The 27,227-nt window shown below is 35.2% G+C and overlaps 2 protein-coding genes across 5 annotated transcripts in view; one reads left to right on the top strand and one right to left on the bottom strand.

The window, feature by feature from the left end:
- SUPT3H (SPT3 homolog, SAGA and STAGA complex component) overlaps positions 1–27,227 on the bottom strand; it is a 255,145-nt gene that overhangs the window by 199,574 nt on the left and 28,344 nt on the right. The window lies entirely within an intron of this gene.
- Positions 15,865–27,227, top strand: part of RUNX2 (RUNX family transcription factor 2) — a gene marked incomplete at both ends in the record, with an annotated part of 215,221 nt that continues 203,858 nt past the window's right edge. For both annotated transcript variants that reach the window (XM_082302712.1, XM_082302711.1), the window contains one exon: positions 15,865–15,922. In XM_082302712.1, coding sequence (XP_082158838.1) covers positions 15,865–15,922 — 58 coding nt within the window. The remainder of the gene's footprint in view (positions 15,923–27,227) is intronic.

The following is a 27,227-nucleotide window of genomic DNA, read 5'->3' as shown; positions in this document are numbered from 1 at the left end:
CATAATCACCTGTTGATGCAGGAATCAGTCAGACCACAAAACTACTACTCTTTAATGGATGAGAAAGAGGAAGGGGAAGTTAGAAACTTTTACCTACTAACTCTGGAAATAATCAAGACTCAGGGAAAACACGTCTGTGTTTCATGCAACCATTAAAGAACTACTGACAATATGTGTGGTCCTTCTGCAATCCCCAAACATGGCACCAACGTTTTTGAAGTGAGTTCTGATTATGCTTTAGATGAGATTAGATATATTTGCACCAATCAATCTGTCAAAAGGAAGTTCTGATGTACTAGTTTAATGTGTTGAAACATCTGACAAAGAAAATACTAAGTGTTTGAATGTGATCATCATAAATCTGTGACAATGAGGATAAATCAGTCCAGGTGGCAATGTGATAATTTTCTGTGTTTCTACTCCATAAAGGGATGTATGAAGTTCACCCTCAGGCATATATAAAGGTGTGTGGTTGAAATCTAAGATGATAAATACTGGAAGCAAAACCAAAAGAAAAGAAAAATCTCAAATTAGTGTTTAATAACAGATGCATACATTATGATTTCAGTACATTTTGTCTGTCCAGCATGTTAAGACATTATAAATTATCATCTACAATGTTATATTTTGAAATGCTACTGGAGTTTTTTTGTTATTAAGCACACCTTAAAGCTTAATTTTTTTTCATACCTAAGGATGACATGGATCCAAATTTATGCCCAAAGAGATTCATCAAACCACACTTTTAGGGGAAAAAAAAAAAAAAAAAAGGATACACTAAATATACAAATTAATCTTTCCCCAAAGTTAGTCATTTTAGACGAATTAATAGTATTTTAGTTGCCTTAACACCCTGGGTATTCATACACCTTTCAATGGGGCTGTTTCCTTCAGAAAAGGACTGGCACAGGTTGCCCAGAGAAGCTGTGGCTGCCCCATCCCTGGAAGTGCCCAAGACCAGATTGGACAGGGCTTGGAGCAACCTGGTCTAGTGGAAGATGTCCCAGCCCATGGCAGTGGGTGGAACACGATGATCTTTAAGGTCCCTTCCAACCCAAACCATTCCATGACTCTGTGATAAGATCGACATACAGCTAATTTAAAACTAGCATTTTCCAGACTTTCTGAAGTAGTAATTCCTGGCATATGAATCCTCACTTTTATGACACATACAGCTATTGAAAGTAGCCATACAGCTTTCAATAGGCCAATTCTTTCAGTAAGATCAGGCAAAATCATTAAAAAGAAGAACTGGATCACCAAACAAAAAAGGCTTAAAAATGGTACCAAAATAAAGATGAGTTTAAATGGGGAAATCAGAAAACCTCAGAGTGACTAAGTAGAGTGATAAAATGAAACAACCTTACTGTTGTTAAAACTCACAGTGAAAAATCAATGTGTGGATCATCAATAAATTACAAAGCCAGTGAATACTACTGAGGTTATATACTTTTGAAAATACTTCCACAGAAGCATAGCCCACTTACCTTTACAGGCATAAGCAATTAAAGTTCTTAAGTTCCTGTATCCTAATTTTACAGCACTTTACTCATTTACGCACTTAGATCAAATCTTTGAAGATTTGGTGACTTTTTCCCCACGGTAATACTGTGGTACACAGTATGTAGCACTATAATCTCAGTGCTGTCATCAGCTTATCTATACACAAACTCTCCAGAACAGGGATCTGCACAGAGATCAAGTTCTCTCCATAAAGGCCAGTACTGAATTCTTAGGAATAATCCCTCCTTGGTTTTGTCAACGACAGACCTAAAGTGTTGCCTGAGGTTATGACTAGTCAACTGTGTTTTATAGCTGTAGATAAACTTCACCTCCATGATCTTCTCTTAATCCTTTTTAAGATACAGTAATTTTTGGCTTCTTCACTGCCTTGTTGATGAATTCAACACTTTAATTATGCACTGTTAAAAAACTACTTCCTTGTATTCATTTTAAGTCTGCCATCTGATAATTTAATTAGCTGCCCCTAGTTTTTGTTGTGAAAAAGGGAAATAATTGTTTCCATTCACTTTCTCTGCATTGCTCATAATTCCAGATTTCTATCACATTCCCCTCCCAGTTGTGTCTTCCCAAGTTTTTAGCACCCTGCCAGTTTAGTTTCTGCTCCTTGTACAGAATTCATTCAGTTCTAGAATATTGTTTTTAATAACTGGGTGAACACAACAGCAGAACAATTAGTAACACCATTTTGCTAAGATACTCTCAATTCCTCTTAAATGCAATCCATTTCTGACAACCGCTAAGCCTCACCCACCAAGCTTTCAGAGCTCTCCAGTATGACTCGGTTTTTATCAAAATAAACAGCACAGAGTTCACATGGGTTTATCAGCAATGGATTTCACCTGTTTTGTCACCCACTCAATTCTGTGCAATCCTTGGGTGACTCCACACAATCACCATTTCACTACTCTAAATAACTTTGCCATCAGCTTTCTGGCTTCTCCAGGATGGATAAGTGAGGTTTTCTTGGGGCTGTCCTGTGCAGGGCCAGGAATTGGACCTGAGGATCCTTGTAGTCCCTTTCAACTCAGGAGATTTTATGATTCTACAAAGATCTTTGGTAGATCTTGCAAGTGACTTTGCTCTACTGCAAAAATTTTTATTTCTACCCTCAAATTTCTCAGCTTTTATTTGGCTGCTATCTTACAAAAAAGGATCTCTTCTTTATATCTCAGTACATATTGTAAAGTTACTGAGACACTGAGGCTACTAAACTACTAAAAAGCCACTAAGCAATTTATCAGAAGATGAAAACTACTGGGGTTCCAGCAAACTCCCTGACAATGTTGCAATTACTTCTTAGCAGTAAGACAGAACCTGAAAATACATGGGTTTTCAGTTTGACAAGGATGTTCAACAGTAATTATAAACAATTTTGTGTTGAAACAATGTCCTGTATTGACATTTAATTGATAATCACTTATTTAGACATTCACTCATTCTTCCAAGAACCTTATTTTTAGTCAATAGCCTAGTCATTAAATAAGTCCTTACTTTATGCTAGATGAAGAACAAGCAGTAATAAACCACACTGAATACTGTTTGAATAAGTAACAATACTTGAAAATAATAAACATTTCTTCTCTTCACATTTTTTTTAATTCAAAGCACACAGAAAGGAGCCACATATCATGGACAGAGGATACAGAAAAAAGGGGTGATCAACTCTCACATGACAACTGAATTTTGTGTTTAGTCATGAAAGCTCTAAATTGCAGTTACATAAACAGAAAACTAATGCCACTGGCAAACAGCCCTGGTCTGTAATTTTCTATTTGGGATTCACTGGTTAAAGCAGAGGAGACGCTGAGCTCTGACAAAGAACGATATGGGAGATGACATCAACTTCTTTCGGCAAATGAGCTCAGCGTGCCAGCGAGCTGACAAATTAGCTTCTAAAAACCACTAACAGTAGCTTACAAAGTCACAGCTGTTATCCTGTTTTGAACAACAAAATGTTGATCTCGGTTGAAATGTCTAGTTTTACACAAGATTTGTAAGTGCCCTGATTTCTTTTTTTTAACAAAGAAATGAGTTATACTGAGAGAGGCATGAGGGACAGGCAGTGACTGTACTCTGGTGACTCCGTGGTGATGTTTAATCGACAAGATTAAGTAGAGCACTTGCTTATGTTCTGCACCCTTCTGAAATTTGAAAAACTCCCCAGAGATACAGGCTCAGTAGCAACATAAATCCACAAATACGACAGTACCACAGCCACTAGCAATTTCTTCAGCTAACTCAAGCATTTCCCAGGATATTAAGTTTGATAGTAGGAAGAAACGCAGCAGAAAACCTGGCATGAGAAAATTTGTAGCAGATTCCATCAAGGGGTTTAAACCAATTGAAAGATGCTAATACTCTACAAAACAAATGTTCTTCAATGCTGATTGGTGGACAAAATAAAAAAATCATAGTACTACTTTGCATTTCAACTATTTGAATAAATCTTCACTTTCATGGCAAAGTATCAGGCAGCCTTCTTTATTTCTCAGAGTTACAGGAGATTAAAAATTTTTTTCAAACACAGCAAACTTAGTTAATATTGATACTCCTATGACCCTCATAAGTGTCATCTGAACAGCCTTCAAAAATAAATTTGTTGATGTTTAAGAAAAAAAAAAAACTTTTTACAGATGACCAACTGAAGGACAGAACAATTTACCTCAAGGCCTGAAGGTTCAAACAGGAGCCTGATGTCACCTCTCAAGCATCAGATTACAGCCCTTTACCACTAAAGCATTCTCTCTGCTTTTTTACCACTCTTACTTTCATAAAATTGCAGTAACTTCAGCATAATCACTCCTGATTTATGGTAAATGAAGGGAATAATCAAGCCAGGACAGACACGTGCCAAGTTCAAGTGACTACCCAAAGCCAACAAAAAACACCAAATCACTGGTCAGAGCTTGGATTGACATTTCTATGATTCTAAGTTTAGACGCCTAACGAAGGCCTTTATTTATTAATGTTACATAAGGCCTGTTTCTATCAACACAGTTTCTTGATTGGTTTTTCTTTTACCTTTCCCCAAAGTGGAGATAGTATAACAATGACTTAAATAAGACTGTGGGCACATGAAGAGCTGAACAAAACCATGTATTTTGAACAGGAAGTTACCCAACAACTACATGGTAAATGCATCAGGAGTTAAGGCCACATAAAGACTCTGGTATTCACATGCAGGAGACTTGTAGCCTCAATCAATCATTTCTAGTACTGTGATGAAATCTGGTCTCCACTGGAATCTATAAAAGCTTGCACAGGCTCTTGATCAGAAACGGGGACATTCTTAGTTCCAAATTGCCAATTTTATGTTTGGAAAACACAAGCAATGAAGCTCATCTATGTACAAGAATACAGAAACATCACAGTAGACCAGAACACTCCACTTAACTGTGCCCCCTTTCAGAGGTGATCAAAAACTGTCCACTCCTTGTTTTAAATGATAGTACTGGATTTTACCACTTCACACATCCATCACTGATGAAATGAACTAGTTAAACTTAAAAAGATGTAGAGAAAAAGTTAAGCATTTTCACAAAAAGTACCCTCCCAGCTGGAGAATGGACTGAGAAGTTTCGGGTTATATTCGTCTTTTACTTTTTAAATTTTATTCTCTGCATACCCCCAACCAAACTATATATCTGACACAGAGAGAAACATATTTCTCCCAAGAGTACTGTGAGGAGAACAAAGTAATTAACATTGGTTAAGTATTCTCATAGTGTGACATGTGCCAGAAGAGCACATGAAAGTTAGTAATTCTTCATACTAGAGTTTGAATACTGTGCAGGAAAGATGGCAAACAGCCATGGAATGAGCAATCAGTAACGAGAAAATCTCTGAGTAACCACTCTGAAGTGAACAGCATTCCTTCCATGCAAAGAGTGAGTCGGGAGTTCTAGAGATGGCAAAAAAAATTGCAATCAATTAAGACTATTGTAATGTACCAAATACAGTAGGACTGTAAGGAGAGTCACTGGAAAACCTAATTGTAGATTTTCTGTGCTAACTTCATCAATTTATTCTTCCAGTGTAGAGTTTAGCTAAGCTTACTGTTTTAGCAGAGGAACACAAATACAAGGAAAAACAAGCAAACAAAAGAAAACAAAACAAATAAGGAAAAGACCAAACCCACCCGATCAGTTGGAAATAGTTCTATTTGCAAGTTCTTCAGATTTTACCTCTAAACAATTAGGCAATCTTGTAGAAAACCTTTATTATTTTCACTGTGTATCTGTCACATGTCCAGTCTAGGAAGAGCTACTGATGAGAGCAGAACAGAAAAGCACTCAGAAAGTAACTGTTCTCTAAAATTCATGAATTCTAAAAAACTGGGCATAATAATGTCTGGCTCTTTAAGTTTATTTCAATTATTCAAAAGGAAAAATAAAGCTTGGATTACTGTAGCTCCTATACACAGATAAAACAGATATTTTCTACCCACATCAGAAAATGAGAAGATTGAATTGCATTCAGTTATGAATTGGATTTGTTCTTCAATTAAAAGAGAAGAAAAATAAATCATGCTGAAGCTAAATGACAAACCAAAGGCTATTTCATTGTAATTTTGTCCAAAAGACAACTAAATTTGTTATTTCTTCAGCTCTTTGATCATTATGTTTAGCTTGTAAAGATGCCACTTACTACTGCAAATACTCCATTTCTGAACAGACTGGTATCATTTTTCCCGAAACTGAAATATAAACATTCAGCTGCAAAGCTGCTTCAAACCCACACTGGGCAAAACTGGACTTAAAACTCAAGAAAACATTTAGATGTTCATTTAAAAAAATATAAAAGTAATTTAAAATACCTTGAAGAAAGGACAATTAGTAATTTTACCAAATGAGTAGGATAACGATGACAAAATAAATTGAATATTCTGCACTATTCCCAAATGCCAATTACTGAAGTTTCTTTTTAAAATTAGACATACTCTGCCTATGTAGATATAGGGGCACAAACTGTGAAAGATAAATGTTTTACATTTTACACTTTTCAGAGATTACAGTTATTTCTGAGAGCCCCAACCCCAAAGTCCATGTCACGGGAAAGAACTCTGGCTCACGAAAAGCCACATTTCCTTCAGCATCGGTTTTGGCAAAGCAGCAACTGCCCAGAGCACTACTTGAGCTTAAAAAACGGTCTGGTAGCATCAAGCCTTACATCCCCATGGGTTCCCAAAATACACAAAGAGTCTGGCTACAAGGAGCTGCTCTGGCATCACAATTGCAGACTATGGAATCCAAAGGAGACGAGTGTCACTGAGGACAGAACTCTTACAGCCAACCTCATCCAATGGATTTTAGTACAAAATAAATTATAGGAAATAATCTAGAATGCAGATTCCACACACGTAGAAAAAAGGCTTCTTTAAAATGCCATGCCCAAATTATTCCACACAAATATTAACCAATTAGCATGATCTTTGATATGCAGGTACATGAAATACAGAGATTTCTTTGATTCTTCAGACAGTGATAACCTTGATTCCAAAGTCTTTTCAGGCTGGGAACAACTGAAGCACCACTCCAGAAGCAGAATGATTGCAGGAGAGAATTTAGAAAATACAAGCAAACACTATTTATTTTTCAGTCTGGATCAATTTGTGACTGCACTGCAGAATTTTCCAACGACACCGGATTTTAGTGTTCCTGTTCCAACATACTGCTATTCCACTCACTAACAGGGAGTTTGGCCATTCAGCCCCAAAAGCTATTTGGGTGCCAAGTGCCCATTTATAGCTACAGCCTGTCCTCAAATAGGCAATAACCAACTGTCTCTGGGCTGTCCATCTGCATCACTTTGTGCCAAAACACAGAATTTCATCCTACTTAGCACCTCTGATCCCTCATACTAAATGCAGACCCAGAACATGAGTTCTTAAATGGAAACGTAACAATTCACTTTGATTATGGGCTGGATCTCCAAGGTAAAAGAATGCTGTTTACCCAACTGTCAATAGATTCATTTAGAGCCAACAAGTATACACAGTGATTTATCTTTTTAAAACAAATTATTATTTATCTATCTAAAGAAAACATAAATTAATGGTTAAAGTGATAAAATAACTAAGTATTAACAAGCAACATATATACTGTCCTATACACACAGAATATTTCCTCAAAGCTTGCATTATTTATCTTACAAACTAAAGCTCTGGATTCTGGCAACCAAACCACAGGGTCTCTCTAAAAACAGCTTGGCTTCCTCACTTTTGGGGTTGGAAGGTCAGAGGAGGAAGAGGTATGAGTGAAAGGAATGCTTGCACTCCACTTTTATTTTTCTTCTCCGTTACCACCCTTTAGTTACTAAGCAGTCTCTTACTTTGAGCATGACAAAAAATGTGTATTAAAAAGAACTGACACCTGCTTATCTGGACAACATTGAACAGACCTGTCTATAAATGCTGCCTGCTTTTTCCTCCTGAAGTGAAAAATCAACCAGCTCTCCAAGACAACACATCAGGCACTGGAAATCTCATATCAACATCTCTCTTACTCTTCTCAACATCCCTCAAGTTCTAGTATTCTTCAGGCACACCTCCACAGGTCATTTTAAGTACTACGCACAGACAGCCCAATTCCCTCCAAATGAGCTCAACAACACACTGAGCACAACCAGGCACTTCTGAACTGGCTGTTTCAGAACTGTCCCCATGAAAAGGGCTGCATCTTCTTGCTTTTCATCCTGTTCCAATGTCTTCATTTCTCCTCACCTTCAGTATTCCTTCACTACAAAATAGGAGCCATACTGTTAAAAACAAATCTCATTAAAAACAAAGATTTTCTTTTTAACTCTCCTTCTTCCAATTTTATTCTTTCCATTCCCTTCTCAACCTCTTTTCAACTCTCTTTTCTCATGAATGATCTTCAGATCTCTTCTCCAACAGAAAACCACAATACATTTTAATTACAAGGGAAAGCTTAGACTGTTGACAAGCTGTGAAAAAGTAGCAAATCCAGGTATTAAATACTTAAAAAAAAAAAAAAAAAAAAAAAAAAAAAAAAAAAAGGGGGAAAAACATATGAAGAGAAACAGGAGAAAGGATGAAAGTACCTGATTTTGCTTTTTCTTTTTTTTTTCCTAAGAAATACTGTTTACAGGACTGAGGATCTCAAACTTAAGCAAGCATCATAAACAGCAGAGAAGTATTCCCCGTGCAATCACTGCATAAGGAAATGTTTTGGGGTTGGATTTGGTTTGTTGGTTGGGTTTTTCAAAAAACAGAGAAGCAACCATGATGATCAGCCATCATGCTCAAGTTCAAGCAGAAAACAAGACCAGCTAATTGCACACAAATAACTAAAACACTTCATAGTAGAATATGTGGAGAAAGTTAATAATAAAATTACAACTAACTACTCTCCCTTCCCCATGAAGTTCTTCACTTATTTTTTACTGCTGTTCATTATAATGGGGTTTTTCCCCTCCCTCTTTTTCATACTTTTCTTAAATGGCTGGCTGCATATATTTAATTGTATATTCCTCAGGGCAGGGACTATTTCCTTAATTGTCTGTAAAGTCCAGTGCTATAAACAACGGTCCTATGCAATGCTAACTAATAAAAAATGAGTAATGTTTTGTTGAGAAATAGTCATGCATTAATTATGCAAGATAATCTGGAAAGTACAGAACTAGGGAAAAAAACATGTCGTTCTGAATCCATAACTTTCAAGCATCACTACCCAATGAATGGTTTATGATATTCCTTTCCAGTATTATATTTAATTTCTCTTGGGGTATTTAAAAAACATCTGCTCTGAAAGTTAGCAAATGGGTATTGTTTACTCAGAAATTCTACAGGGTGCAACCCCCTTCTACACTGTCAGTTAAATATACAATATTTTAAATACACATTATGAAGCCAACTGTGGAAGCAGGCACTTAGAATGCAAATAATATTCCACATATTAAAATATACATGAAAAATACTGTTCAGGAGTTATAACATATATAAAATACATATTCTAGATTCAGTATTTAATAAGTATGCAATTTTAAAAAAAACATTTCGTTTTTATTACTTACGGAACTAATCTCATGTCCTAAATCTACATTGCTGCAGACTTATACAAGCACAGAAGCTACTAAAATTGGTATAACTTTAAAACCAGAAGCAAATTTTTATTGCTGAACTATGCCCCTGAAAATGGGGTTGAATATAAAAACAATGACACCAAATCTGAAGAGCGTAAATACTCTGCCTTAATAGTTTTTGAAATCTGTTCTCTAATCTTGACTGAGGTTTGAAAGTAGCAAGTCTGTATTTTTCCAGTGTAAATGTTGTGCAAAAGCTTTACAAACATAGATCTAAATCTGCAATTGCCATTACTAAAATAAATGAAAAATCTATAAGCAGCAGTGAAACTGGCATGCAAATAAAAGAACTGTCAAGACATATACTGCCTAAAAATAAGCTTACAATAACTATTTTAAAGACTGTGTGTGGTCTTACCCATATATTTTGGCAAGATGCACTTTCTCCAACCACAGCTAGATTCATCCAAAAGCAGTGGCACTGGAGAGTCTCTGTCTCACCTGTCAAACTTGAAGAACGTTGTTCAGCAGACCACCATGAGTCCATGGATAGGATCCACAGCACTACAGCAGCTGTTCTTGATAAGTGTTCTCTAACTAGAGAGGCAAGCGCTTCAAAAATGTTCTGTAAGAGGATCACCCTTAAAATACATGCATTTAAAGACAAACAGAAACAAGAATATATCCAGAACAAGATTTTCAAGACATTTATGGCACAGCAGCATCCATGACCTCATACGTATCTCTGTCTGATATTTGGAAATATTCACAGAAAATTTGAGTCTATTAAATTCATATTAGAATTCAACTTAATTATTTACCTCTCACAAATTACTAGACTCTTCAAATTGCAGGCAATCAAATGAAACAACTAGAACCCCTAAATCTTCAGAAGTTAGGAAGGTGAATTTTCCTCTTTTCAGTTCCTTTCATACGTGTGACATGGAAAATATTTTCACACCAACCTACAAATAGATTAAAAGTGGTAAGGAGAGGTAAAAGGCTGCTTGGCTACAGTAAAGGTAAGATTCAGTGAAAATGGGATGAAGGATGAAAAGTTGCCAGTTTTAAAATGGCCTGAGAGAATATTTTGCCAACCAGAAAAATGAAGAGAACTTATCTGAATTCTGTCTGTATAAAATGACTTTGACTGTTATTAAAAAAGCACATAATCACTAATTTTCAGAGAAATAGGAATATTTTCTAAAAATAGGTCACTGCTTTTAACTGCTGAGATCTGCTCTGATTTAACTACTAGTAGCATTGTATCCTAGAAGCAGGAAAGGCTCTAGAGAGATTACTTTCACTTTTCCCTAGATATATTTAGTGTACTAACTAGCATAGTTAGGATATTATTTTTCTTTGGTTTTGTCAGTAGCATGTTTGAAATAAATTTTATTAAGTGGTAGTGTATGTAACATTGCATTGTGGGTAGCAGTTTCCTGCCTTAACCTAGCCACATCCTCAGCTGTTATATGAGACAAGTTTCCCATATTTTCTGCAAGTTGACTTTAAAAAAAAAAGAAAAAATACTGACAGGAGAAAATAGCTAGGAGGTTAGGATGATCTTAAACACCATATATTGACTGTTTAGAATGGGTGCATCTAAACAAAAGGACTTTTTTCTCAGTTTCTGGGCAGTCTACAAGATACAGGAACACAAGGAAAGTAATGCTTGTCTGAACAGGAAGAATCAAGATGAGACACATCTGACCATTAAGATGCAGCCCCTTATTCAATGCCTGATCAGGGGTTAGATTATTTCACTGGAGAATAACTTTGCTATGCTATGAAAAAGTGAGAGAACTGGCAACTCAAAGTGAATGAAAACAATTTTTGACTACTTGCTATTACATGATGTACTCACTGGTTAAGAGATGACCATCTTTTTAATTTAAACAACAATTCAGTTTAAGGTTTAATGTGATCTTCGGTAGCCTGATTGCACTGTAGAAAAAACAGACAGCACTTATTTACCCTAGAAATGTAACAGTACTTTTTCCCCCTCTACCTTTAGTGGTCCCAGGCACCATCCACTTCAAACCGTATCTTAGCCAGAAAAAGGTTCCGAGACAGAGAAAGGCAGCAGTAACACTCAGATGCTCATTGCCACTCTAGCAATAAGTACCATTTTAAAATGAAGGAATGCTGAAATAACCTTGCTGTTGCAAATTTTTTAATCAACAGGCAGTTTTAGTTTTTTGCTTTAAAAGTTTAGTATAAAGTGGCATCAGCATGCTCTACTATTGCAGAGATGATGGAAATGAGAAGTCTACAAAATACCCAAGTCTAACAACAAAAGCTTCCCAAAACATGCAAGTATTTTAAATCAAACAGTATTTTAAGTGTATTGGCTATGAACCATCAGAAAACACAGTTCTCTTCCTCTAAAAATTATAATTAATCCTCAGTTTGAAAAACAGAGCCAAGGGAAGAAGTTTCACTCAAAGAAAAAAAAACTGCTCCAATGGAAACAGATACGTTAACAATACCTACAGTGAATACCTGCATCTGAGGAAACTGCACCAGGACTTTCTGAATCATAAAAATCAGCATCTTGTTACAGTATATATTGTAAAACTTGTAAGTAAATGCAATCTAACAAGTTTGTCATCACACTGCTCTAAGCAGAGTATTTATATCATTCCAGTTGTAGCACAGAAACAAACATTTAAGTACAAATAAACTTTCAGCAGGGTATCACACTGTTTATACACTGGATGAACTTTTGAGTGACATAAGGCAAAATGTTTGGAAATAAAGCATAGCTTAAAAGTTCCAAAACACATTTCAAGAACAGTGAAAGATGTAATTATCTTTCAGTGTTGCATTACAACTGACTTTTAGATTTCATTTGTCATCAAAGATCAAGCTCATAGTTTACCAGAGAAATTCCTTAGCATAGTACTTCCTTTGTAAGTGTAATTGGGACTCAAAGTATCCCCTGTGGAACTTGGAAGGGAACTTCCATTTTTGTAGATCTACCTTTTAAACAAGAGCCTGTCAAGCATTAGTCTACAATCAAGACACTGGTTTACACAGTGGATTTTCAGGATTCTTGCATCTGCTTCATCAGAAGTGCAAACTATACCAAAAGAAGCCACCAGTTTCACAGGTATTTAGTCTCAAAGTTTGGCTTTATAATGTTTCTATACAAAAAAACCTGCATTTTTATCAGTGACAGTTTTTACAAATTACATCTTGATTACTCAGTTACAGTATTTGGTTTTCTGGTTTTAATGGCTTTTGCTTTACTAGATGAAGACTTCTTTGTAGTGCTCTGGATTTGAAGAGGTGAAAAAGTAAAAAACGGTTCTTAAAGGTATCAGATGAAAGCAGAGCAACAAAGTTAGAGAATAACTCTGCATACACAAGTGAAAGCATGAAAAAGCCATTCTGGAGAAAGATTGAGCACAGCATTTCAATGCAATAAATTTTTATATCAGACTTCTGTAGGAAGTTCAATATTCTAATACTAAAGATATGACTAAAAATAAAGTGCAGAGTTTTGAAAATCAAACACCATTTTCCATATGAATGGAAACAAGTATAAGACCAAGACAAGTTATCTATTATTTTAAAATACTGTGCCTACCTACCATCAAATAGAAGTCGATAAATACCTTCAATGTGTGTCGTTGAAAACTCTAAGCTTACAATTTAAGAGTTCCCCAAATAAGAGGCAGCAACCTCCAAAAGCTTTTGCTGCATCACAAGTTTATTAAAACTTTAATGCATAGAAATACAATCTGTATATGAAAAGATTAGTATTCTTTCCATTATTTTTACACGCTTAGGATTTTTTCATTGATGCTCTTAACCATACAGAGAAAACATAAATAATAAAAGCAATCTATGAATAGGAGAATTAAATATCACCCTTACTTTTAAGTGGAATAGGTTTTTTTGCAGAATATTCCTTTTTCATTTTATGGTAGAATTCTGTAAGTTTGGCAACATGTAATAACCCTCAAAGTATTGACTAAAGAACAATGCAGTTTACCTTACAATACTTATTATGAATGAAGTTTTTATGAACAAGGGTTTATGTTTTTTTGATAATTTTATAACAAAAATCAAAACAATCTATTTTCACTGAAAAATCCTTTCTCATTTTTCCCATCCCCACAAAACAGAGAACCTGCTCTCCCACTCACACCTTCAGCTATTCATATAACACCATTCCTGACCAATTTCTAACTGAGAAAGCTCAGGACAAAGAGGAAAATAAAAAAGGAGGAATGGTAGCTTCAAAAATATGTATTTTATTTTACAAATAAAAGCCAAACGATATCTAGAAAATATTTTACACAGTTCTTCTGCTGCCCCCAAAAAAAGGCAAAAATAAAAAAAGGAAAATAATTTAAACTCACTCAGCTAAAACTTAAAACTACAGTGCATCTGTGGTACAATCAGGATAATATGAAAAGTTCTAGATATAATGTCCAAAGAGGCAAAAAATGAGATACTTTCTCAAAGATGTTTCCAATTTTGTTCTGAATCTGAGTGAGCAAATCAAGACTACTAATACACGCTGTCTGTGCACATTATTCCTTACTACACACAGCATTTTGCAATTTATTTCAAAGCCTCTATTATAAACAAAAAAATACTGCTTTTGTTAACCCACTCCGTACCGGTACAGTCAGGGCTTATGTTATGCAATCAAAGCCAAAGTTACAATATGCTAAGGATATAAAAAAACATCACACACACATGCACACAGATGATATTAAGTATCTGAATCTTACATATGCATCAAATTTATGTTTCATTTTAAAACTAAGTGTTAACATTAACTGGTGAATGAAGTTATTTATAGTCTCCCCAAAAGTTTAAGACTGCTCTATTTCCCTTAAACACCAAAACTATAATAAGGAATTAATGCAAGCACAACCAAAACCCCCCAACCCTCCCAGCTCACTCTGTTACACAACGTCCATGTTAAAGTCCTCCCAATGCCGGTATTCCAAAGCATCACTCCCAGGCTGCAGCACACAACCAGTTATGATATCCAAATGACATATTTTGCCCCAAATATAAAAGAAACATAATTGCCCTTAATTTGCATCACATAAAACTGCCAAGTAGTTTTGAAGACATGTAAAGCAAGGCAGACATGATTTAAGATTTGCAAAGGAATCCCCAGACTAACACTTCTGTGACAGCCAATTACTGTGAAAAACACAACCCCAACAAGCAGCCTGCTACTAGACCTTACGAAAGGTAAAGTTTCTTACAATGAGTTACAGATTCACAAGTATAAGACGACAAGGAGAAAAAGTAAAACAGAAGGAATCCAGCCACCCAGCAAATATAAAGCAGACCCAAGATCGTGATACAATCCAAAGATGTAAATTATTGTAAATCATCGCTGTTGTTCAGAATTTCACACAGCCACTTGTGCCAATTTTGCTCACTTTTCCACAGACACAATAATAAAGGAGGGAGAAGGAATAGGAGGGGGGGGAAAAAAAAGAAAAAAAAAAAAAAGGAGGGGGAAGAAGAGTGGGGGGGAACCTGAACTGAGAGTACAAATAAAGTTCTGCTGTCCATATGCTTTAACTGTACAGAAGTTTGGGCTCTTAAAGCATTTTGTACACTCTCCAAAGCCTCATGAGTCACAAAAATTAAAAAGCTATATCCCTCTGGATGCCAGGAAGGGCCTTACCACGGGCCTTTTGTCAAAATACAAAAAAAAATTTAAAAATTTTAAAAAAGAAAAAAAAAAGAAAAAGAAAAAAAAAGAGAGAGAGAGAGAAAGAAAAAGCCACAGTGTAGGCAGTCCTACTTGGAGTCCTCTGATGTCACAGCCACATGACTCGCTCGCTCCAGTAACAGTGCTTGCAAAAAAAAGGAGTTTTAAAGCTTTTGCTTTTTTGGATTGTGTGAATGCTTCATTCGCCTCACAAACAACCACAGAACCACAAGTGCGGTGCAAACTTTCTCCAGGAGGACAGCAAAGAAGTCTCTGGTTTTTAAATGGTTAATCTCCGCAGGTCACTACCAGCCACTGAGACCAACAGAGTCAGTAAGTGCTCTCTAACCACAGTCTATGCAGTAATAGTAGGTCCTTCAAATATTTGCTCATTCCCTTTTTTTTTTGTTTTGTTTCCTTGCTTTTCACATGTTACCAGCACTACACAATTTTTTGGAAAAAACCAACTATAGAGTCTATGCAATCCAGGGACACAGTAAAACTAAAACAAGGTTTGGCTATGGTTTGTGTTTTCAGTTTGAGGATCCAAGAAGTATTTACACCAGAAGGTGAAAGCTCTGCGTGAACCGAGAGGGACTATGGCATCAAACAGCCTGTTCAGTTCAGTGACACCATGTCAGCAAAACTTCTTTTGGGGTAAGTGCTGCAATATTTGAGCTTCTGTTTTCCGCTGTCGAGAGTTTTCTTACTTTGAACAATGCTGGTCGTAGTTACCTAAGCAAAAAAATGCTGAATGGGATTTTAGGATGTCAAAATAATATACCTGGTTGTTTGGGGTTTTCTGGGGGGAAAGAAACTGCAAATAACTTCTGCAGATTTAAGAACAAATTTTTTAGCTGGCAAGCTGAGCAAAGGGAAGTCAGTGGCTTAGTCCTTAGTGTTTGACAGCAGGTGTGCTCAGCTGTCACAGGGGTCAAGGTGTAGCTGCATGAATTTGAAAGAGTCTGATGGGATCTAGGAAAATGTTTAATATTATCTTAGGGCAAAAGATAAAGTAATCAGTGAGTTAATCAACAGCAGCACAGAAAATCTCATTAAGAACTCCGGTAACACTTTTAGATGTATCCACCATGGCTGGTTAATGAAAGATACTGTAAAAGACAGGAGTTCAGACTGCTTGCTCTCTAAACCTGATGAAAATGAGTAGTTTATAGCATATTGCAGCCTATCCTACCCAAAACTGCCCTATCATTGTTCCAGGCATCTTATTTTTAAGTATGTATCTCAGATGAAGTTACCAGTGTAAATCTGCAGTTTTCTAGTCCTCAGTTGCCCTCATTTCACAGCAAAGCTTGTTTGATAATATATTCAGTTGTAAAAGCAAATTTTTCTCATTACACTTATTACAAACGAGGCAAAACATTCATGCATTCAAATATTAAGCTATGAAATAAAAAATACATGATCTAACATGCTGCTGAATTTTAAGTTTAATTGAAAGTGGGATGCAAAAAACTCTGTAGAAGAGCACTGCCAAATATTTACTTCAATATTCTGAACTGTAAACACAGATTCCTTTAAGAAATCATATATGTATATACTGAGGTAATTACTTATCTGCACTGTACCTATAAATGTTCATAAAAATCATAAATACACTATAAAATTGCACCTCTATCTTTGCTTACTTTGAAAAGCTTCATCCTCTCAGATACAGACTTATAATCAGTAGAAAGCACCTCACTCCCAAATACTAAACAGAATCAAATATAACCTGAAGTGATTTATCTGCAAGTAAAACGAAGCTGTATTTTAAAGTGTATTGGAAAATGCTTTATTCTAGTTACACTTGATGAGTCGCAAGAAGTACAGTCACAAATTTTTTTCAAAGCATCTTTTACTGAGGCAGATCAGGCAGATAAACTGAAAATTCTGAAAGCTCTAGGAAAAAAAAATTGTGAAAACTTACAAGATTTTCTTAATGGTGTCCATCATGTTGAAATTATGTTGGGACCATGGCTAAACCTACTTCTTTTCCTCCCTTGCCCCCCCTTCTATGAAAAACAACAATGCTAGAACCATTTCTAGTGCATACATCCCCATTATTGTAGTGAACTGATGACTGGGGTGCCTTTTACCCCTCCTACTTCACAGGCTTTGACTGGCTCCCAGTTAAGCACATGAATAAGCTCTGAGACTGGGTACAGAAACAGAAATTAAGAAACTGCTTCTTGCAGGAGGGTGACCAATTTAATACATGACCTATAGATACCGGAAGAGATAACACGACCTGTGGCTGGTCATGCAGCTGTAATACCCCGAACATTGAGCTGAAATGCAAACACAGACCCGGCAAAGCAGCTTTTCTACCCAAGCTGGTGTCTGAGCAAAGCACAGCAGAAGCATAGCCAGACCACATTATCCCAGTGTTTACAACAGGAAATACAGTTTACATGTATAGGGACTTTCTTTTGCTTTTACTTCCAAAAGAGATTAGAAGAAATTTAGTTGGCTAAAATTATCAAAACACCGAGTCTGACTGCTTAATTCACCTACTTCTGATAATTCCTAAAGCCAGTGGGAAGTACTGTGATACTGTGCTTAATACTTTTCCTGAACTTCACTAAATAAGGTTGGATACCTGAATTTCACTTTGGACACAAACAATAGATGCAAGGGACTACAAAATCTCATCAGCTCTGTCAATGTGTTAGCAGTGTATCCTGAGCTAAAATCAAATTTTGGAAAACCCATTTTTATAAAAAGAGGGCAGAATTTATTTTTTAAAAAAGCCAAAACACCCAAGTTATTGTCATGAATTTGCCATTCAATGATGCAGCAGCACCTCAGAATGCACGATCTGTTCTTCCTTTCTGTACTGTCCTTCTCCTCCCATCTCTACCTTATTCCTTTCAGGACTGTTGAATTTAATTGTTTCTCTTCAAGACTGAACTGATGAAGTATAATGACAAGTCATAACAGGGCAGGAAAACAGCGCTATGATTAACTCGCATGGTCGCTAATCTGTGCTATTAACCATATTCCTGAAAGTTTTTATTCCACTCATTTTTGTCTGTGTGTTTTCAACTTCACATGAAAGGGAAAAACAAGAGTAGCAAAGAGGAAGGATCCTTTCCTAGTTCATGCAAACATACATATTCCTTTCCAATTTAGTACACTTCAATCAACTACGTTCTGAGTTTCACATCCTGATTATTATTATAATATATATAATTATTATTATAACTACCTTGTGCCAGTTATACACAGGTTTTGACTGCATCAAGCCTGTGTAAACCTTCTCAAGCTTTTAAATTGAAGCTGATTCATTTCAACCAGCAAAGGCTATCATATTCACATCCATAGCGTTTGAAGGAAAAAAAAAAAGGCTCAAAATAAACACTACGCAAAAAAAAACCCAAACCAAACAGCATATTTATTATAAAATTTACTCAAAGTATTTCAGAGACTGAAATCCTTCTGAAATGCCTCCAACAACAATTACAATTTTAAAATAGATAAAGGTATTTTCAACTTTATTCTATGCATCTTTATAGGAGGATTTCACTGAAAAAAGGAAATAGGATCTCAGTTTAGCTGATAATTCAATCATTTCACATGTGATTTCTGGAAGTTGATCCTAATAAAGATATAGTAAATCTAAAGTCTTCAAGTTAACAACAAAAAACATTACTCCGCTTATTTTAAAATACTCCTCAATATCTTCTTCATCAAAAAATCTCATACCTTTTGTAAATTTCAATTCTCAACTGCTTTACTATTTAGTAGGGAATCTTAAGGGGCTTTTTTATTTTAATTAGGGTACTGATAAAGAGAAACAAATCCTTTTACATTATCTGTGTATAGAAAGCAAAAGTTTTCTGTATGTTCTAGCTCTGTTTACCATATTCATACTATTGTGAATGCTAAGCAAAATCTCAGGAATCACTGCTCTTTGCATAAAATAAGTTTAAAATACCAGGATTAAAAAAAATATGTTCAGGAATGAGTATTCTCAATGTGCATTAAGAAAGCTACAGCTTCACAGGGAGGTTGTTGGTATCTGAAAGCTCCAAACCCTGCAGGATTGCACTTCACCACTTAAAGGGTTTGTAGGCAGCAAAATGCACTGACTGCTTAATTAGCTGTCTCAAATGAACTATTAATAGCCAACATTGTTTAAATCAACTACACCAATGTAAAATTCAGTAATATCAAAATGTTCCAGTTTGTTAGGAGAATATCAGAGTATCTGATGTTTAAATAAACTGGGAGAGAAAAAAAAAAATCCTGTATCATTAGAGGCACTGAGGCACTAAGATTTTATCAAACGTACAGGATTATCTCTATTGAATAGGACCATTCACAAATCAAAACTCACTCCACTTCAATACTTTCATGCAGTGCTAATCAATTACAACCTTTTCTAGTTATTCAAAATCCATGTGCTTTTAATTTTATTCACTGGTGGTCTAAAATATAATGTTCAGGCCAAGCTAAGTCATTCTGTATTGCAACTTCGCTTTTTTTTCAATAAATATTCATCTAGAGGTTTTCTTAGAGAGAACTGCTCATATGAAGACTGTGGTAATATTTTTATACTGTACCTCCTTGTTGAAGCAAAAGGTTAGGGGTTACCTAAATACCTCAACTGTATATACAAAAAAAGGAAAAGGTAAGTATTCACATGAAAAATCCAAAGGGACTATATTATTTATTTTTGCATTTCCTATGATTAATGATGCACCAGTGCATACTTGAAAACTGAAGTCAAAATAGGGTAACACCTCAAATTCCTTTACAAACTGTACAAATATCAAACTTCCATCCTGTATTAACTACTCTACCAGAAATATTTAAAGGCTCTGCCACCCCACATTAAGAGTATAACAATAATACTGAAATTCCTCTCAAGCTGTGTGATTTCTTGGTCACAGTCAGACTAATATTAATCTTAAAATTGCACCTTATACCTTTATTTTCCTGACTGTTTTCAAAAGAGAGTTGTACCTTTTTATGAATAACAAGAAACAGCAGCCTTAAGTAAATAACAAACATCTAATACTGCATCTATTTAAGTAAAAAGGGAAAAATAAAGAAGCTAATAATTCCGGCAAGAGATGCTAACTAGGCAAATAGAGACAAGATAGAGAGATTATAAATGTGTTTACAGACTGTCACACCTTGTGGCAGACACCATCAAAGAACAACATGGATAACAACTAAGAAACACTCTCTAAAACTCTAACTTAATGCAAAAAGCTGAAGATACAACCAGATTCTGGCATTATTTTATGTTTGAGTCCAGCACACTCCTGTGGAAATTAAAGGAGAAAGGGAAAGGAGGAATTATCCCGTGCTTGCCAAGCTTCAAAGGTGCTGAGCACCAGCGTTCCTCCTGCTTGGATACAACAGGAGCCAAGGGCAGCTGTCAGTGCTGGGCACCTCCTGAAAATCAGACCATCTACATGTTTCCCTCTATGTATCCAATAAAAATCAATATTGTGTGTTGTAGGTGAAAGAGTTGGTTCTGAAAACTCATTAAATACACTCCATTAATAAGAATTACAATAAATTGCCATATTTAATATGCCCTAGAGTATATAATATTTTAATTAAGGCAGCCTCAAGATAAATAGTGAGTTTAAGATGGTAAAACCTGAAGCATTTTAGGGTCTTAACTTCAGCACTGAGAGAATCCAAGTTTCATACAAGCAGTTAAGAAACTGCAACAACATAAAACTGTTATTTTCAAGATAAAAAATGAATTTGCCTAAATGCAATAAATGCAACATTTATTCTGATAAGCATACTCAGAACTAAATTAATAGACTGTGTGCCATTTCAATGATATTTTCCTTGGAAATTTTGCCAGACTTAGGAATTAACCACAGATTTTCATCTGGAGACAAAAGTCACCCACAAAATGCAGAAAAACATCCACCTCCTCCACCACAGAACCCCCACAAGTATCTACTCTTATCAACAAAATTAATTTGTGCTCACATTACATACAATAGCTTTCATTTCTATTAGATATCTTCATTCCAAACTGCCTTCTAAAGTCTTCTGGGAAACAGGCTAAGGAGGTCTATCTTCTGCTCTCAGGTGTTTTTGTTTTTAAGTTAATAAAGCCTAAATCTAAGAGCACGTTTCCTTACATAAACATGCTCTCTTCTACAAATAAATATAAGACCTGCCACTTAACATACTGAAAAGCACACCCTAAAGAGAATATTTTAAAGATGAGCACAAAGACAAAATAAATTCAGGTTACTGTATCGTAAAACAGTTTAACACTTCCAATAAAAAAAATTTCCATAATTCATGCATCTGTTTCCTGTATATATTTTTTATTCTGCTTGTTACCATACTGTGTACTGTTCTAGCCTTCTTCGCGTAGTTTTAAGTTTCCTATTTCATGTAGGAACTTGCCCCAGGAGGGAAAACTAAACTCCGTAGGTTTTCTCCTGACTCCCTTGAACTGCTGAAGTCATTTTCATCAGAGCAATTAAATTACTTTGCACAACCTACTCCTTATTAAATGTTTTATTTATAAAAATTAATTTTAGGATAGCAAAAAATTAAAGGAAAAAAGCTACATTCTCCTTTATGTACACAGGGTGCTTTAAAAAGTATTTTTGTATAATATCCACTGTATTCATAATCATTTCCCTTAATATTTTTTCATCTCTAATAAAACTGCCTTTATTTTTACAACAAAGGGTAGAAACAGTTTCTTCTGCTGTTTGTCTCTTAAAAATGCCATATTCATTAAGGTCAGGCAGCTTGGAATTAACAATAGTTTTAATATGTTATAGCTAAAAACCCCATGGCAAAAATTTTTGGCAGGAATTCATTCAAATATGATTACTGTATTTCTGATAGAAAGCCTATTTCACATATTATATTTAATCAGAATTGCTAGCATTTCATAATGACTTAAAATTTATTATCATTCATTTTCTTGATTAAGGAAAGATAAAAGCTGATGACCTTACATACATTTATTTTCCCCAGAATTTATTTGAACCGTAAGTGTGCCAAACCATTGTTTACTTATCCCTCATGGTCAGATATCTTAGATCTAAATCTACTCTGTGGTTTACTGAAACAGACAGAGCCACTGCCAGTTACATAATATAATACTGTTCAGAGGAAAAGAACCTGGCCTTGATCACAATGAAAATTAACACTAATAAGATGCATTTGCATCTATATGCACATACACACACATACATCAAGCACCATATGCTGCCTGCAGTGGCTCTGCTGTAACAAATCGGAGCAGGGGGATATTACAAGTCATTAGTAATTACTGAACTGAATTTCTCTGTCAGATACATTTAATATATATGACCCTATACACACAAGCAAAAGAAAGGGTTGCTTATTTTTTCATTAAGGAAAAACAATATAGATAAATAATTACACCTAAGTGCATTGACTACCAGATGGTGTTAATCCCTCAAAAGTCCTGTAATTCATATAAATACAAATCAGAAAAGACAGCGTTAAAAACACACAATATTTTAATGTATCCATGTGTGGTACTAGAACAGGGTATTCTTTCTTTTAAGAAATGTTAATGAGCTGTGTATGCGCAAATACATACATGTATACAGTTCAAGCCTCTAATTCCTGCTAACTCATACTTCTAAAATTGTGTAATTCATGTTAAAAAAGTCAAACTAGCAATAGTATAAATTTAGAAGACTTCTCTATTGGTACAATATATTCCACCCTAGCACTGAAGCTGTAAAGGAGTATGCGATATTGCATTCAGATTTGTCAGCAGTACCCAAAAAACATTTGCCACTCTTCATGCATCTTGCTAATAGGCGGTGGAGGAACTTGCCCGGGTCCTGTCTTAATATTTTTTAAAACTTGTGTTTATTAATGCTATCACAGTGTTCTACATATACTGGAAATGTTAGTGCTTGCTTGTTAGTGAAATAACTGATGCCAGAAGTACTGGTTTTAGAATACTTGGTAAAATTTATGAGAGAGAGGTCGAGTCAGTCCCTTCATACCTTCTTGCTTCTTCTCATAGACCCATGACAAAAGAAACTGCTTTTGTGGGCATCCGACTGGCCACTCTTAACTCACTTCAACTTTCAAAGTGAAAATACACATTTAGGCAAAGTAGTCTTATTTGTAGGTCAGCTGGTGTTTTTGACACAGTGCAATATATTTCCACTGAAGGGGCTCACAAAAAAAGGCACACCACATTGGCATGGACAGATCCCTGATACAAATGCAGAGCTGTTCTCCTGAGAGCTGATAATACTCCACAACTGTATTTTTGTATTAACACTGTAATACATCAATAATTTACTATGAGCACAAACCTTCATGTAGAATCAGCAAGAATAATTTTTCATTAATTAAACAGGATTCAATGGAAACTAAAAGGCATTTTAAGATATGACTTAAAAAAAAAGAAACTAAAAATTCTGAGGACCGTGTCAGAATTTGTTATTTTAATTTAACATGTCTCCAAAAGCCTTTCAAGTGAGCCATAATACTGAACTGCCATGATATTTATGTCCTTGCAGCATTTTCTGTACAAATTCCAGGAGTAACTTGCACTCAAATGCATCATCTATTCAACTGTGAATCCTTCACCTTTAAATAGAAAGCTTTTAGGAAAAAAAGAAGTGTCACATTTGCTCTGTAACACTGAAGGGACACATCTGGTCTAGCTTAGTGACTCTGTATTAACAAGAGTTTGATGAATTAATTCTACCAGCCATTGTACAATACCCGAGCACAGGAGCAGCTTTGTGACAGAGTACTTACAGCCCGCAGTATATTTACTTCCTAACACAATCTGCAAAACTTATTTCCTCTAAGTAAGACCATCCATATAAATTCACACTAAAAGAGTTCATCATCTGCATTTTTCCAATCAGTGGTATCAAAGTTTAACTCCGCGGCGTTTGGGTATTTGTGGAATAACCAAGCCATAACAATGAATGGTTTATTCAAAACTGACAGGACCAGAAAGCAGCAACTATTTACTTAGGCGCCGTACCTTAGTGTACACCAGTAAAAATGTTCTCTTTTCCCCAAAAGGATTTTCTGCATAAAGGGCATTCACTTTGCTTCCTTCCCACCCCTCTTATATCCAACTCTGTACATTCAAAAACTAAGTGCTATATTTTTCTTCCTATTCAGTATATTTTCATTTCCCCTTTTCAGATTAAACGGCATAAACAGAAACACTAAAACAAATTCAGAAGTTACACTCTTTATACGGATATTTTATTAAAGAAACCAACATGCAGAAAAAGTGCAGTCATCTGTGGATAAAAAAAATAACATCTAAGTAACAAAAAAAAAATAAATTTAGCATCAAATGGGAAGAAAGTTATCTTCCACAGTGCAAATCATTTTCATACTGGAGCAAGAGCAGTTTCATTCTAGTGCACCACTGTATATTGCATATGCAAATATTAAAACAACTTTTCATTTTAGAGTGTTTCAGGAAAAGGAGCTAAAATCATTCTCTGTTATTCTGGATGGCAATTAACTCAGTCACGACCTTGTAATAATTTGGGGTTCTATGTTCATTAAAGTAAAATTTTAATACTACCTTTAAAAGCAAAAGCAAAATCTTAATTACAGCTGAGCTACCTGTGTATTAATCCATCTTAAAATAAATGAAGACTTGAGCTTGCCCAGATGAAAAGATAAATTATAATAATACTCATTAGGTACAAAAAGGCTTGAAAGAGTATAATTTTATTACTTTGAATTATAATATTAATTTAGCAAATAATTTCAAGGCACATGTGTAATGCACATGTGTAAACCCTACTCGAGGGAGCAGCTCACATAGACATACACACGAGCTGGAATGTTCCAATTCCGATCAAAGACGTGTGTAGCCGGATGTGCGGTTAATTCACTGATCAAATTTTCACAACTGAAAAACATCTTGAGACAAAGTCCCAGTTATCAGTAGTGTGGGCTTTGTGCTTTATCATCAGAATTACTCTTCATGATTTCACATTTTATGATATAATTCAAAAATAATATAATCTGTCTCGAACAAAAAAAATTAAAAAGGAAAAAACAAAGATAAAAAGGCACTGATTTTTAGTTCCAGCATTCTTAAAGGGCACAGTGAGACTGACTGAAATAAATTTAAAATACCCATAGAATCTGAACTCCAATCTTAGTGACATGTTCTTACAGTAAGCTTGTGCTCCATAAAACCTATATAAAAATGTCAGGAGTGCAGATGCATAGCACATGCACTCACCGTAAGACACAAATCTGCCTTGTAACAATAATATACAGTAGCTCTTCAACGTGCCTGAAAGATTTTAAAATGCACTAAATCTATAAAAACAGTCTACTGTCAGACTTCAGCTCTGTCCACTAAATCAACCAGATATATGGAATAAACACTATTTAATAGCTACTAAATTTTTATCAGTTTTGTATAAAGTTAGACAAATTTGAACTAACAGTTGTTTGAAGACTTCTACCATTACATTTCATAATCTTACTTGCTCACTGAACTGGCTAGATATAGTAAATATACATCATATAATGGCTATTCCCCTTGAGCAGATATGCATAAAAGAAGAATAATCTAAACAAACTAATAAAGATACTTAAATGGGCAGCAATTTTACTAGTCCCAACACTGATTTAAAAGATGTCTCTTTCTCTTCTTTACATACCTGGTTGTAACCAATTACTGATGTGTCTTCACCCCTTCTTGTTGCAAAACTTCCTTTAAAACTTACAGCACACACAGCACAATATTTAAGACCTCTACACATAAAAATGCTCTTTTTTTCAGTAGCAAAGAAAATCTGAAGGTTTTTTTAGGCTGACGATATCTTCACATAGAAACACAGAACGTCTGCAGACAGTAAGAAGCCTTTAGTAAGCCTTTTTGCTGCACCATAATAATCTGATCCAGAAATTCAAGGGTACCTTAAACAACGGGCTACCTGTTCTAGCCATGCTTAGGAATGTGGCCAAATCATTTTTATTGATTTAACCTTTATAGGAATGCTACATATCCTCAGAGCAAAACATTTCTAATGCATTTATAATATGATATACCTCTGAGAAGTTATGAAAAAAAAATCTTGTGACAGATAGGCTAGCCCCCCTCCACTATTCTGCTTTTCCCAATCTAGTAATCGATAGACATTGAAGTGTTAGAGTATTTTCTGAGTTTACATATGTCTGTATTCATAGGATGAAGCCAGAAACTAACACTTACAGAGGACAAGACTAATATCTGACCTGTCTTTGTTTAAGGAATAAGAACTAGTGAACTGATAGCCAAGACTCTAAATACTCCTTTCATTCTAGAGTTACACATCAATCATGTTACCTGCAAACATATCAAGTTAAAACTTCCAGAATTTACAGTCCTTTTTGAATAAACTGAGCAGCATGTTAGTTATGTTCAGAGAGCTTACAGAAGGTGGTTTGTATATCTCACCAGAATTCTTAAAGAAGTATTTCTCAAATTCCCTCTTCATCAGAAATCTACTTCATACACATTTCAAACCAGTATTTCTCGATGCCAGATCCATATTCTATTATTTTGAAGCTCAGGTTGGAAAAAATAATGTATTTTAGTATTTGCTGGTTTTGGAATGTTACAAACCACACTTGAGCATTACCAGGAGTCACTTGTTTTTCAGAAAGTAAACTGTTCCGAGCTGCTCATTATGGTAAACTTTAGTGTAAAGCAGAAGTGGATACAGTGACTGAAGAGTCAGTCAAACAACAGCAAATACATTTATGTTACAAAACACATTAGTTACACTTCTTATAAAGAAAATTATGTGAGAGGTCTTTGGTCAAAAAAAAGAAAAAACAACAAAAACAAAACTCAAGCAGAAACAAACAGAAATAGCTCCTAGCATGAAATTCTAGTATGTTATTCTTCACAACAACAAGAACCCCAGCCAGGCACAGTTTCAGCAGGCAATATGCTGTAACACAAATCACCAAGTTTAGG

Source organism: Coloeus monedula, assembly GCF_965178545.1.
Source record: "Coloeus monedula genome assembly, chromosome: 2".
In the NCBI taxonomy this organism is placed as follows: domain Eukaryota; kingdom Metazoa; phylum Chordata; class Aves; order Passeriformes; family Corvidae; genus Coloeus; species Coloeus monedula.
Note: the sequence above shows the minus strand (reverse complement) of the source record. Positions and strands in the feature narration are given on the sequence as shown.